This window comes from Heteronotia binoei, chromosome 17 (genome assembly GCF_032191835.1).
Source record: "Heteronotia binoei isolate CCM8104 ecotype False Entrance Well chromosome 17, APGP_CSIRO_Hbin_v1, whole genome shotgun sequence".
In the NCBI taxonomy this organism is placed as follows: Eukaryota; Metazoa; Chordata; class Lepidosauria; order Squamata; family Gekkonidae; genus Heteronotia; species Heteronotia binoei.
The window spans coordinates 4,487,937-4,501,855 of record NC_083239.1 but is presented as its reverse complement, the minus strand read 5'-3'; the positions used below and the strand labels follow the sequence as shown (position 1 = coordinate 4,501,855).

The window sequence follows — 13,919 nt, the reverse complement described above, 5'->3', positions numbered from 1 at the left end:
ACCTCAGGAACAGCGTATTTGTATTTGCAAAACTTCTGTGGAGGACCTCTTCCATTATGTTATGGTTTGCCCACTGTATTCAGAACCTAGACACAAGTTTCTGACTGAAGTAACAAATCAATTGTATATGGCTTCTGATATGGATAAGCTAATATTTCTATTATCAGATACTGACTCTATGGTTTCTTATAAGGTAGCTCTTTTTGCTCTGGCTGCTAGTAAAATCAGGGCAAAAGCAATTTCCAGCAGACAGTAAAATGATGTTGTTAACCCGGACTATTAGAGCCTGACCATGAAATCACGGGGTTGCTGTATGTAAATAAGATTTTGAATAATCCAATGTATTCATCTTAGAGTCCATGACTGCTTTTAACTTGTATGTTGCAGTAATTGAAATTGCAATAGCCAATGGTTTTATGCAATAATTTTTTTACTGTACTGTACCTAAAAAAAAAAAGGTTAGAAATGCAAACTCGATGTAGACATTTACTCCACTCCAATTGCTCGAGCAAGTGCTCAGTATGGAGTTTCTAGTGAGCCTGATGTTAGTGATATGGAACATGAAGGTAACAGCCTGCTGCCTCTTGAACCCAAGACTATAATCAGAAAATCTAATGGTTGTACTGTACGAAATCCAGATATAATTTTGCCACTTTCTCAAGATCGACTCTCACCCGTGTTTGTTAAAATTGAATTGGTGGGATGGATATCCAGAATTGAGTCATTAGGTGTGGTTGAGTTCATCAATCAATTTGCAGTAATACTGTTACAAGAGACCTAGGTTTTGGATGATGTTTAAATGCTGGGCTATACATCCTTTATGGGAAAAGCATCAAGAAAGAGATAAGGAGGTCACCCTAAACTGGCCCTTCATGTCTGATCTCAAACACTCTGCAATATGACAGCGTAGAGCTTCTTGAATCCTCCTCTTCAATATTAGCTGTGCATTTGGAGTTTAATGTACACGCCTTCATTTTGGTGATAGTTTATATTCCTCTCACTCTATATAAGGTGCTTCTAAACCAGGTTTGGACTCATCCGGAGGATTTGATAGATTAATTAACCTTTATCCCAGAGCAAAAATTCTGATGGCAGGCGATTTTAATGCCCATATTGGGAAGAACAATACTTACTAGAGAGTTAGAGAAAGAAGTACATGGAAAATGCTTCTATAATTCTGGTCAAACTATTAGAACTACTGGCACCAACCATTACCCGTAAATCACTAAGAACATGGAAATTTTTATAGCCCATGGTTTAACGAATGCAGGATGATGTAAAACTTATTCGAACTAAACACTGAAGATTTAGAGAATCCCATAATCCTCTACTGCTTTGAAAATTTCTTCAGATAAAAGAAAAAAAAATACAAAGTCAATGATTCATAGAAAGAAGCTTGAGGCTATTTACAATGAATGCCTCAAGGAATAGCAATTTCCAACAGTTTTGGACATTACAGTATTCCATTCAATGCATGGGTAAATTAATCACCTTCTGCATTTCTCAACCAGTATGAGAACAGTATTTCTGGGTGCGATATAATTCCAGTTGCCCAATGGACATTGTTCCAGAACAGCCTGAGACTTTAGCATCCTGGACACCAACAGCAAAAGAAGTTATTCTTATAGTGCAGCCCTATACTATGCTGTATCTAATAAAGAGCTTATTATCACTATCACCTCACCTCTTCCATGCGTTGAACCCACTATATTATACTTCTCTTTACCCCTAGCAAGCTGGGTACTCATTGTACCAACCTCAGTAGAATGGAAGGCTGAGTCAACCTTGAGTCAGCTACCTGAACCCAGCTTCCGCTGGGATCAAACTCAGGTCATAACAGAACTTGGACTGCAATACTGCAGCTTACCACTCTGCACCATAGGGCTCTTAAAGTCTCTGTTTAAAAACCTCCAAAGAAGGAGAGCCCACCACCTCCCGAAGAAGCCTGTTACACTGAGGAACCACTCTAACGGTCAGGAAGTTCTTCCAAATGTTTAGCTGGCAACTCTTTTGATTTAATGTCAACCCAGTGGTTCTGGTCCGATCTTTTGGGGCAACAGCAAACAACTCTGTACCATCCTCTATATGACAGCCCTTCAAGTACTTGAAGATGGTTATCGCATCACCTTTCAGTCATCTCCTCTCCAGGCTAAGCATACAGAGCTCCTTTGCTCATAGGCTCCTTTGCCTTTGCTACAGAACTTGGTTTCCAGACCCCCTCACCATCTTTTTTTGCTTTCGTCTGGACAGGTTCCAGCTTAAGGAACAGGCTCAAAGGAACTTCTTGATTAGGGGCAAGAGATCGGAAGTCTCCGTGTTCAACCAATAATGCTGGAAATTGTAGCTATGGAAGCCTTTTTCCCTAAGGAAGAAGGCTTAAAAGAGAACAGAATAAGATCCCTGTTGCCAAAGGGGCTTAGGGTGGGCTTCCTAGAATTTAATGACATAATGAACATCTAGGGAGTGCCAATACTGTCAAGCAATGTGAATCTTTCTTTTAATAATACAATGCTAATAGTATGATGCTAACTGAATGTATCTGTAAAGCTCCATGAATGTTACTAACCATGAACCAAGCTGGGCACATCAAAGCAGGAAATAGCTAGAGTATAGTTTGTGCCTCTTTTGCCTCTCTTGCTTTCACTAACAAATGCAGGAATTTACTCTTTGAAGATAAGCCCCGCCAGGGACAGGTTCTCAGGCCTTGTCCCAGGAAAAGAAACCACAGGGGAGATAAGAAGTTGCCGTGTGAAGATTCACACATGAATACAGCATTGTTTAGAGAATGTAGCTTTGTTTAGGAAACCTTTGATGTGCCACCTTTAAGTATGCCCTCCACTGTTACTATGTATCAGTTCCAATACCTACCTCAATAGAAGCATCTTGGATTATCAATAAATCATACTTTGTTTCAAATCAGGGACTGATTTCTTTGAGAAATCAAATATTTGTGCAACAAATACCTGGGCTTTGTATGAGGAAAAATTTGTCTTAGGGATCAAGAAGAGATCCCGTCTGAATATAATCACTTTTTTTTTCTTTTTTGCAAATATAGAGTTCTACTTCTGCAGAAAAGGGCTCTAATTTTTATACGATTTTCATGAAGAAGTGGCTGCCCCAGTGAGGAAGGGTAAAATTGAGCACCAAACTGGATGTGACATTTTGGGTCTGCCGTAAGTGTCGCTGGGACTCAATTTGGCCCAAGACGACACCACAGTGGAGGGGCTTCAGCCTTCCCCCACAGCATTTTTCCAACCCAAAATTGCTCCAGGTCATTATTTGCACCATTTGGAGGACTGAATGTGGAGGGGATAAATTAGGTTTCCAGGCAGGAGAATAACATTTAGGACATCCAAATGGCATTAGAAGAAATACTGCCAAGTTCATGCACAGGTCAGCTAAATAGTTGGATATATGCATAAATGAGATGCGACAAGAAAACAACACATTATTCAGACTTATGAAAATCAAAAGTAGATTGTGATAAGCTCCAAATGGGTGAGTGGGCAACAATACTGCAAATGAGGTCCAGTGTAAGTGATGCACATTGGGGCCAAAAATCCAAGATACATAAACATACACACACTGGTGTGGCCTAAGCTAGAATAGACTGACCAGGAAAGGATTTTAGAAGAAGAAGAAGATATTGGATTTATATCCCGCCCTCCACTCCGAAGAGTCTCAGAGCGGCTCACAATCTCCTTTCCCTTCCTCCCCCACAACAGACACCCTGTGAGGTGGATGAAGATATTGGATTTATATCCCGCCCTCCACTCCGAAGAGTCTCAGAGCGGCTCACAATCTCCTTTCCCTTCCTCCCCCACAACAGACACCCTGTGAGGTAGATGAAGATATTGGATTTATATCCCGCCCTCCACTCCGAAGAGTCTCAGAGCGGCTCACAATCTCCTTTCCCTTCCTCCCACACAACAGACACCCTGTGAGGTAGATGAAGATATTGGATTTATATCCCGCCCTCCACTCCGAAGAGTCTCAGAGCGGCTCACAATCTCCTTTCCCTTCCTCCCCCACAACAGACACCCTGTGAGGTAGATGAAGATATTGGATTTATATCCCGCCCTCCACTCCGAAGAGTCTCAGAGCGGCTCACAATCTCCTTTCCCTTCCTCCCCCACAACAGACACCCTGTGAGGTAGATGGAGATATTGGATTTATATCCCGCCCTCCACTCCGAAGAGTCTCAGAGCGGCTCACAATCTCCTTTCCCTTCCTCCCACACAACAGACAACCTGTGAGGTAGATGGAGATATTGGATTTATATCCCGCCCTCCACTCCGAAGAGTCTCAGAGCGGCTCACAATCTCCTTTCCCTTCCTCCCCCACAACAGACACCCTGTGAGGTAGATGAAGATATTGGATTTATATCCCGCCCTCCACTCCGAAGAGTCTCAGAGCGGCTCACAGTCTCCTTTCCCTTCCTCCCCCACAACAGACACCCTGTGAGGTGGGTGAGCTGGAGAGGGCTCTCACAGCAGCTGCCCTTTCAAGGACAACCTCTGCCAGAGCTATGGCTGACCCAAGGCCATGCCAGCAGGTGCAAGTGGAGGAGTGGGGAATCAAACCCGGTTCTCCCAGATAAGAGACTGCACACTTAACCACTACAGCAAACTGGCTCTCCATACATTTTAGGATTTTGGCAGATAGCTTGATGAATACATTTATGCAGTGTTGGGCAGCAGTGAAAAGCACAAATTCTATGCTAGGGAAGGGACTGAAAATAACACATGGACACCACAACTAAATGAAACTTTCATTTTCAGAGGCCACAACCCTCTAATCACGATATTCAAGGTTACTAAAAGAGGGAGGCTTTGGGTCTTGTATTCCTAGGCCTTCTGGGAGCACCCATTTGGCTAAAGTTTGCCGCCACTACCACTGATTCATCCTCATTTTTCATCAGTGACCATACCACTGCCGACTGACTTCTTAAAGACCACCCAATCCTTTTAACTGGAGATGCCAGGGACTGAACTTGGGGCCTTCAGCATCCTATGTAGATGCTCTGTCCCTGTGTCACAGCCCATTCCCAACACCAGCACCCTAGGAACTCAAAACTGTCAGGCAGATTCACAATAAAACCAGGAGGAAGCCCCCAACCTGCCTCAGAATGATGCCACTGCCAGCCACTACAGTTGCCTAAGAAGAAGAAGAATTGCAGATTTATACCCCACCCTTCTCTCTGAATCAGAGACTCAGAGTGGCTTACAATCCTCTTTATCTTCTCCCCCCAACAACAGACACCCTGGGAGGTGAGTGGGGCTGAGAGGGCTCTCACAGCAGCTGCCCTTCCAAGGACAACCTCTGCGATAGCTATGGCTAACCCAAGGCCATTCCAGCAGGTGCAAGTGGAGGAGTGGGGAATCAAACCCGGTTCTCCCAAATAAGAGTTCACGCACTTAACCACTACACCAAACTGCCTCTTCATCTGATTCTCTCCACTAGTGCAAGTTTCAGGAAAAAGAATGCAGGGTTCAATGAACCTTAATTACAAAGGCTGTTTGGTGGATTCATGTCCCTACCAGACCATCAGGGTTCCCAGACTCCCTCTCAGGGTGGGGGTTCCCCCCATTTTAGGTCCTCCAACCCTCATGGAGCTGGCCAGTGGGGGGATAACTGCCCACAAAGAGCCCTGTGGGCGTCTGACATGATGATGTCACCCAGAAGTGACATAATTGCACCAGGCACATCACACAGGGGATGCTCTAGCATTTGGGTAAAAAACTCTATGGTACCATAGAGCCTCCCTCACCAGCAGCCAGGTAAGAACTGGCAACCTTAAAGATCATCTATCCATTCCATCAGCCTGCTCTGAGGGCTCCTAAGGAAGTCGAGCCCAGTGATAGACCAGGAAGAAGATGAGATGGAAAGCCCAGAGACTGTGGTCTTGCTGCATTAGCTGTCTTTGCATGTCTTACTTGCATTGGCCCTTTGCATGATTTACCTGGCTTATTCTGATGGGTATAGTCTCTCACGGGAACCCACAGGACCACTGCCTGACCACCTCTTCTTCTTAGACAAAGAGATGCTTATGGTGCCAGTACAAACACACATACAAGTATAAAATGTACTTAAACAACTCCATTGGTTAGGTGGTCACTGTTACTCTGCCCTTTTCCATTTACTAGAACCAAGCAGAATTTACAGTACATTGAAGCTGATGTTAACATTTTCTTTCATATAATAACTAAGTTATGAAAAAGAAATTTCTCTGTCAGGACTCATGCTTTGAAATGCTTACCAAGGGGAGCCATACATTCTGAAGCCTCTGACTGTCACTTCTGAATCCTGCAGGTATATGCAATTTGTTAAGAGGGCCTGTACATTTTCATAGTTCTCTGGCTTCAACTTGGATACAGAGGGGAAATAGTAAAAGTCCTGCTTGATTAAGTCTGCCATGAACTCTTGGTCAAATGTCAATTCATGATTGCCTGCTATCACAATCTTGTATTCATATGGTAGGCTGCCTAAAATAGAACGAGAGAAACAGAGTAAAGCCATATAGTTATTCTGCTGACTAAAAAAAACTCAAATAAATTACACATCATTCGTTAAATTATTCTGAAAATGCAGCTGGATACTGTAAAGGAATTCTCACGATGAAAATGAGAGCACCTACAAGAGGTCCCATCAAGGAGCTACACAGATATAGGGCGCTTTCGCACTGACCTTACTCGGGAGCGACGTCCCTCTTCACCGCACAGCGTCTGCGCGGATTTCGCACTAATTGCTCCGCAGAACCCAGAAGAGCCGCAAAGTCCCGCGGCTTTTGCGTCGCAAATGTAAACTGGGTTTTGGCCAGTTTACATTTGCGACGCAAAAGCCGCAGGACTTTGCGGCTTTTCCGGGTTCTGCGGAGCAATTAGTGCGAAATCCACGTAGACGCTGCGTGGTGAAGAGGGACGTTGCTCCCGAGTAAGGTCAGTGCAAAAGCGCTCATTTTTTTTTTAATGTTACTGAATGACAATGTTTTCACAGCAACTCCCGTTATATTTATTTTGAAAGAATTAACACCAATTTGCCTCCATTAGCATCTAAACGTTATGCTGATAATGAGCTGAGAAAGTGGCAATAAATGTGATACTGTACAACGTTCAAAGCAGGTGCATTCGAAAACTCCGAAATCATATCGAAGTCTTATGTTCTTATCCAATTAGATCAGCTGATATTTTTTTTGTTAGACAATACTTTCTGAGTTTTAACTATTTATCTGGAAAGGGATTCAAAGTCTTTTGTGTCATCCTCACCCCCCCCCCCAATTATTAATTATTTGAGTCTGAATCCCTGAGCTACAAATATAGTCTCTTTTGGGGGTTAAAACTACCCAGCACACCTAATTTCAAATGACTGGCATCTGTGTGGATAGTGAAATCTGTGCAATAGGGTAAGCCGCAACTATGAGATTTTTACAAAACCCCAAAGCAATATTGACACATCCACATATGGTTTTTTGGGGGGACGGGGGCAACCCACTGATGTCTGAGCACTGGTTGAGTTGCTGTGACAACCAAATCAGATACAGATGCTTGCCTGAGATTCTGCACTAGGAGGAGAGAGAAGCAGCAGCAAACTGCAGGATAGGGTGGCAATCAGGAATACTTTGCTCTACGATGGTGACCCAACAAGGGGGAAATTATGCGATAAGCACCACATTGTGTCATATACTTGCGAAAACTAGTGGGCTCAGCAGCACAGACTGAGGGGAGGAAATAATTACCACTAGGATGTGACCTTCAGGTGAAAGATCCTCAATTTTCTGTTTTCTGTGAAGTCACTTCCTCAAAAAAAATCCATATGGTAAATTGTGTATACATCACTTCCTGTTAGGCTTGCCAATCCCCAGGTCCCAGCAGGTGTTCTTCCGCTTTCCCAGGCTCCTTCCCGCCCCCAGTCAGCTGGCCGGTGGGGGGAAGGCCTGCTCCCAGAGGACCATGTGCCTTTCCCCCTCCGGAGGCTTCAGTCTCCGATTGAAAGGCTTCCTCTTGATGGTGTGTCTGTGTTACTTTGAAGAAGTTGGCAGCAACTCGTGAGTAGAGAGGCCAATCCCCCTTCAGAGTCGCCAGAAAAGGGGGGGGGGGAACGTCTGCTGAGCACTTCATTATTCCCTATGTGGAGATTGATTCTCATAGGGTATAATGAGGAATTGATCTGGAGGTTTCGGGGACTCTGGGGGAGCTGGTTTTTTTAGGTAGAGGCACAAAATTTTCAGTACAGTATCTAGTGCCTCTCCCCAAAGTACCCCCCCAAGTTTCAAAACGATTGGACCAGGGGGTCAAATTCTATGAGCCCCCAAAAAAGGTGCCCCTATCCTTCATTATTTTCTATGGAAGGAAGACATTTAAAAATGTGTGCTGTCCCTTGAAATGTGATGGCCAGAACTCCCTTGGAGTTCAATTATGCTTGTCACACCTTTGATCCTGGCTCCGCCCCCAAAGTCCCCAGATATTTCTTGAATTGGACTTGGCAAATCTACTTCCTGCACTATTCCCTCTTCACCTACTTGTACAAAGCAGCACCCCTCTCCACCTCTGCTGACTACTTCTTACCAATGTTCCCTATAAGCTGCAGTCTTGTGAGCAAAAATTCTACTTTGTGAGCTACTGGCATTAAAATTGTGAGCTACTGGCATTAAAATTGTGAGCTACTGGCATTAAAATTGTGAGCTACTGCATAAATTAGTGCGCTCTGGTGTCGTCCTTCCTGAGCTAAGACAAAAATGTGTGAGCTGGAGGCTAAAAATCTGTGCGCTAGCTCATGCTACCTCAGCTTAGAGGGAACACTGCTTCTTATCCTCCCTCTGATAACAACAGGACTGTATTCCTAGTGCTTGAAGGCCCAGCTTAACAAGATGAAAATTCCAGGAGGGGAGCTATATTAGTCTGTAGCAGAAAAATTAAACAGGAGTCCAGTAGCACCTTAATAGTTAACAAAATTTATTTCAACATAAGCTTTCTTGACTTAAGTTGTATGGTGTATACAAATAACCCTATCAAAGTAGGCTTGCCAATCCCCAGGTCCCAGCGGGGGTTCTTCCGCTTTCCCAGGCTGCTTCCCACCCCCAGTCAGCTGGCCGGCGGGGGAAGCCCCGCCCCCAAAGCCACCATGTGACTTACCCCCTCCGGAGGCTCCAGTCTCCGCTTAGAAAGGCTTCCTCTTGGGATGGTGTCTGTGTTACTTTGAAGAAGTTGGCTGCAACTTGTGAGTAGGCTTTTGCTTTTGACATGTACTGGCTGCAACTCGTGACTCACTTCAGAGTCGCCAGAAATGGGGGGGGGGGCGGGGGGGAGGAGAACGTCTGCTGAGCACTTCATTATTACCTATGTGGAGATCAATTCTCATAGGGTATAATGGGGAATTGATCTGGAGGTTTCAGGGGCTCTGGGGGAGCTGTTTTTTGAGGTAGAGGCACTGAATTTTCAGTATAGTATCTAGTGCCTCTCCTCAAAGTACCCCCAAAACAATTGGGCCAGGGGGTCCAATTCTATGAGCCCCAAAAGAAGGTGCCCCTATCCTTCATTATTTCCTATGGAAGGAAGACATTTAAAAAGATGTGCTGTCCCTTTAAATGTGATGGCCAGAACTGCCTTAGAATTCAATTATGCTTGTCACACCCTTGTTCCTGGCTCCGCCCCCAATGTCTCCTGGCTCCACCCCCAAAGTCCCCAGATATTTCTTGAATTGGACTTGGCAACCCTATATCAAAATGAACTCTCTAAAGCAAGAGTGGTAAATATATGGTCCAGAGAATGAAACTGGCCCATCCAGGTCTGGTATGGAAGAAGATGGTGGTGGTGGCAGAAGCAAAAGCAGCAAAAAGACCCGTGGCAGGTTGACTGGCTGGAGGGTCTATCCTCCCTTTCAGTTGGGCCAGACTGTACACATGTTGCTGCCACCCCCTCTGGCATTCCCATTCCTGTCAGAAGCGGCAAGTTGCTGCCTCCCCAGCAGTGTACATGTGTGCTGGGCCTTCTCCTCCACTTCAGCAGCAGAAGCCGCCTCCTTTGCCACTAATGTCACCACCTACTTCTTTGCCTCTGCCACTTCTCTTGCTCTTTCTTCACTTCAGTGCTGGAGAAGCAGCCCCTTGGGAGTAGGGAAGGAAGAAGAAGGGAGGGAGAAAGTCATTATGTGTGAAGGTGGTGGGGGAGCTGCTGATGGAAATGAGTATTAGGGGAAGTGTAGGAATGGGAATGCCAGACTGTATCTGGGGGAAGGTGTCAAGGGGCTTGCCATATCATGTATTTGCTGGGGCATAGGGCCTTGGTGTTCATGTAACTGTGTATTCTCTGTACTATGATGGGAATGTTGGGGGAGGATGTGTGGGGTTGCTTTTGCCAACTTGCTTTCGCTTTTGACTGTAACACATGAAGTACACGAAAGCCAGTTTGGGAGAACCGGGTTTGATTCCCCACTCCTCCACATGCAGCTACTGATGTGACACTGGGTCAGCCACAAGTTCTCTCAAGGCTGTTCTGTCCAAGAGCAGTTCTGGGACACCTCTCTCAGCCCCACCTACCTCACAGGATGTCTGTTGTGGGGAGGGAGAGGGAAAGGAGACTTTAAGGCACTCTGAGACTCCTTTGGCTAGCGAGGGGTGGGGTATAAATCCAATCCCTTCTCTTCATCTCTTCTTTTACACATTCTGCCCTGGGAGGGAGGCGGTGTCTGGAACTCAAAGACAAGTTATCTCCCACCAGAGACTGTCTTGGCATCTTCTGGTGCACAATGGGGGGCTGAGTGAGAAACTGCTCTTGCTGCTTTGTGCAGGCTTTTTATATTTGAATTTGGGTGGGCTACTAATGGCCCAAAAAGAGGGTATATAGATCTGGCTCTCCCAGGTACAGCCAGATCTGACTGACACAAAGATTTGCACCTGTTATAATGTGTCTATCAATAAAACCTTTTCTGAATCTCAGCAAGAGGCTTGCTTATTGAGGACCACTCAGGAGCTGACAGAAGGGAAGGGCTAAAGTGAGTGCAATGGGGTGCATGGTGGGAACTGCACTCAGAAAGCCATGGGAAAGGAGGAGAAATATAGCTATTGAGGCATGGGAAGGTGCTGAGTGTTTATGTTTGGGGGTGGGATCAAGAGCAGGGGTGTATAGTTAGATGGTAAGCTAAAACAGAGGCAGTGCTTTTTTGTAAAAAAAAAGCCCAGAAGTTCATTTGCATATTAGGCCACACCCCTGGTTTCACCCTAGAATCCATCCTCCAAAGCAGCTGTTTTTCCCAGGGCAGCTAATTTCTGTCAGCTGGAGATCAATTGTAAAAGCGAGAGATCTCCAGCTCTTACCTGGAGGCGGGCAACTCTACACAGGGCTCTTTTGTAGCCAGTTTGGCGTAGTGGTTAAGTGTGCGGACTCTTATCTGGGAGAACCGGGTTTGATTCCCCACTCCTCCACTTGCACCTGCTGGAATGGCCTTGGGTCAGCCATAGCTTTGGCAGAGCTTGTCCTTGAAAGGGCAGCTGCTGTGAGAGCCCTCTCCAGCCCCACCCACCTCACAGGGTGTCTGTTGTGGGGGAGGAAGGTAAAGGAGATTGTGAGCCGCTCTGAGACTCTTCGGAGTGGAGGGAGGGATATAAATCCAATATCTTCATCTACCTCACAGGGTGTCTGTTGTGGGGGGGGGGGAGGTAAAGGAGATTGTGAGCAGCTCTGAGACTCTTCGGAGTGGAAGGCAGGATATAAATCCAATATCTTCATCTACCTCACAGGGTGCCTGTTGTGGGGGAGGAAGGTAAAGGAGATTGTGAGCCGCTCTGAGACTCTTCGGAGTGGAGGGCAGGATATAAATCCAATATCTTCATCTACCTCACAGGGTGTCTGTTGTGGGGGAGGAAGGTAAAGGAGATTGTGAGCCGCTCTGAGACTCTTCGGAGTGGAGGGCGGGATATAAATCCAATATCTTCATCTACCTCACAGGGTGTCTGTTGTGGGGGAGGAAGGTAAAGGAGATTGTGAGCCGCTCTGAGACTCTTCGGAGTGGAGGGCGGGATATAAATCCAATATCTTCTTCTTCTTCTTCAGACTCCTTTACATATTAAGCCACACCCCCTGATGTAGCCAATACTCCTGGAGCTTACATTTCGCCCTGTACTAAGAGCCCTGTAAGTTCTTGGAGGATTGGAATATGTGGCCTAATATGCAAAGGTTGAAATAAATAAATAAAAAGATAGTCCCCTGTGCAAGCACCAGTTGTTTTCAACTCTAGGGTGACATTGCATCACGATGTTTTCATGGCAGACTTTTTACGGGGTGGTTTGCCATTGCCTTCACCAGTCATCTTCACACTTTCCCCCCAGCAAGCTGGGTACTCATTTTATAGACCTCGGAAGGATGGAAGGCTGAGTCAACCTTGAGCCAGCTTACCTGAATCCAGCTTCCGCCGGGATCGAACTCAGGTCATGAGCAGAGAGCTTCGACTGCAGTACTGCAGCTTTACCACTCTGCACCACAGGACTGCTTAATATGTAAAGGAGTTCCTGCTTTTAAAAAAAAGCCCTGAGTTTAGAGGACATGGTATCCAAGATGCAGTTAGAATGACAAAGCAGAGGTCCAGGCATTTGGCTCAGTGCAGCTATGGGCCTATTCAATGTGTTTATACATAATACTCTGCACTCTGATATACTGTGAGTGCAAAGGTTGTGTAGTGTTTAGAGTGGCAGACCAGGCTCTAGGAGACTCAAATCCCTACTCTGTGATGGAAGCTTACTGCATGACCTTGGGCCAGTCATATACTGTCGACCTAACCCTACCTCGCAGGGTTGCTGTGAGGATAAAACAGAGGGGAGGAAAGCAATGTAAGCTGCTTTGAGACCCCAGTGGGAATAAAGGCAAGATATAAACGAAGGAAATAATCAAAACAGTGTCTCTATTGCTGAGGAAAATGAAATGGTAGGGGAAGAAGAGAATTCCTTCTTTTCAATCTCTCCTCACAACCTACCTCTTTGGTCTGGCCTTGGGCCTATGGCCCTGAAGCCTCCCTGCCAACCGTTACCATGGACCCTGTCCTCTCCAGGCTCTACTCCCAAATCCTCAGGACTTTCTCACCCTGGATCTGGCAACCCTACCCGCTGTCCTCTGCTGAAGGCAACCCTGTTTGTTGGCCTGATGTCATTTTAATGTAACCCCTGCATGCAACTGAGGGAAATGGGAGTATATTTCTGAGTGAACACCAGCCCCGTTCACTCTGAACAAAGCTATGCTGTCCAAACGTGGCTGCTGCTGCTAAAAAGTGTGACTGAAGTTTACACATTTGTCTGCGCTGTATGTTCTTTGACGGCAGATGTAATAGAGAAGCTTCAAGTTTGAAAAATGAAGTATGCAAATTCTGTCTATGCATGCATCATACTGTGGTCATTCCCAAACTATGTGCTGCTAATGTGATGTGAGCAGCTACGTAATTAAACATACATATTTGTTTCCTGAAGAAATAAAATGTCTGGATGCAGTTTCATTAAATTAGAGTATACACATGTATACTTAATACAACTATTCAGGCCTCTTACATTCAGAAAGCAATTTTTAGGTTGTTGTACCGTATTTAAGAATCTAAAACAAAAACGATGCAATATTCAAATACTGTTGCAATTCAAAGGCAATAGCCAATAAAATGCAAATTCTATAGTAGATATTTCACAAAGAAAAATATGGACAGGTATCAAATAGACACTATAATATAATTCATCTCAATATTCTAATCCAAGTTGTAACTAGTCACACACGCTAAACATGCACACTATATTCTCTCATTTTCTATTTTTATTTAACTATATTCCTATCTTATACTATCTAACTTTAAACCTAACTAAACTATCTGTTTATATATTCTAAAGCTAAGTTCTATCTCTATAAATAACTTTCTAACTTCCTTCTTAAACAGCAAATCTAAATTTTCTA

The 13,919-nt window shown here is 45.0% G+C and overlaps 1 protein-coding gene across 2 annotated transcripts in view; it reads right to left on the bottom strand.

The window, feature by feature from the left end:
* The window catches only part of MPPED1 (metallophosphoesterase domain containing 1), a 144,485-nt gene that overhangs the window by 83,536 nt on the left and 47,030 nt on the right, over positions 1-13,919 (bottom strand). For both annotated transcript variants that reach the window (XM_060257930.1, XM_060257931.1), the window contains exon 4: positions 6,260-6,485. In XM_060257930.1, coding sequence (XP_060113913.1) covers positions 6,260-6,485 — 226 coding nt within the window. The remainder of the gene's footprint in view (positions 1-6,259; positions 6,486-13,919) is intronic.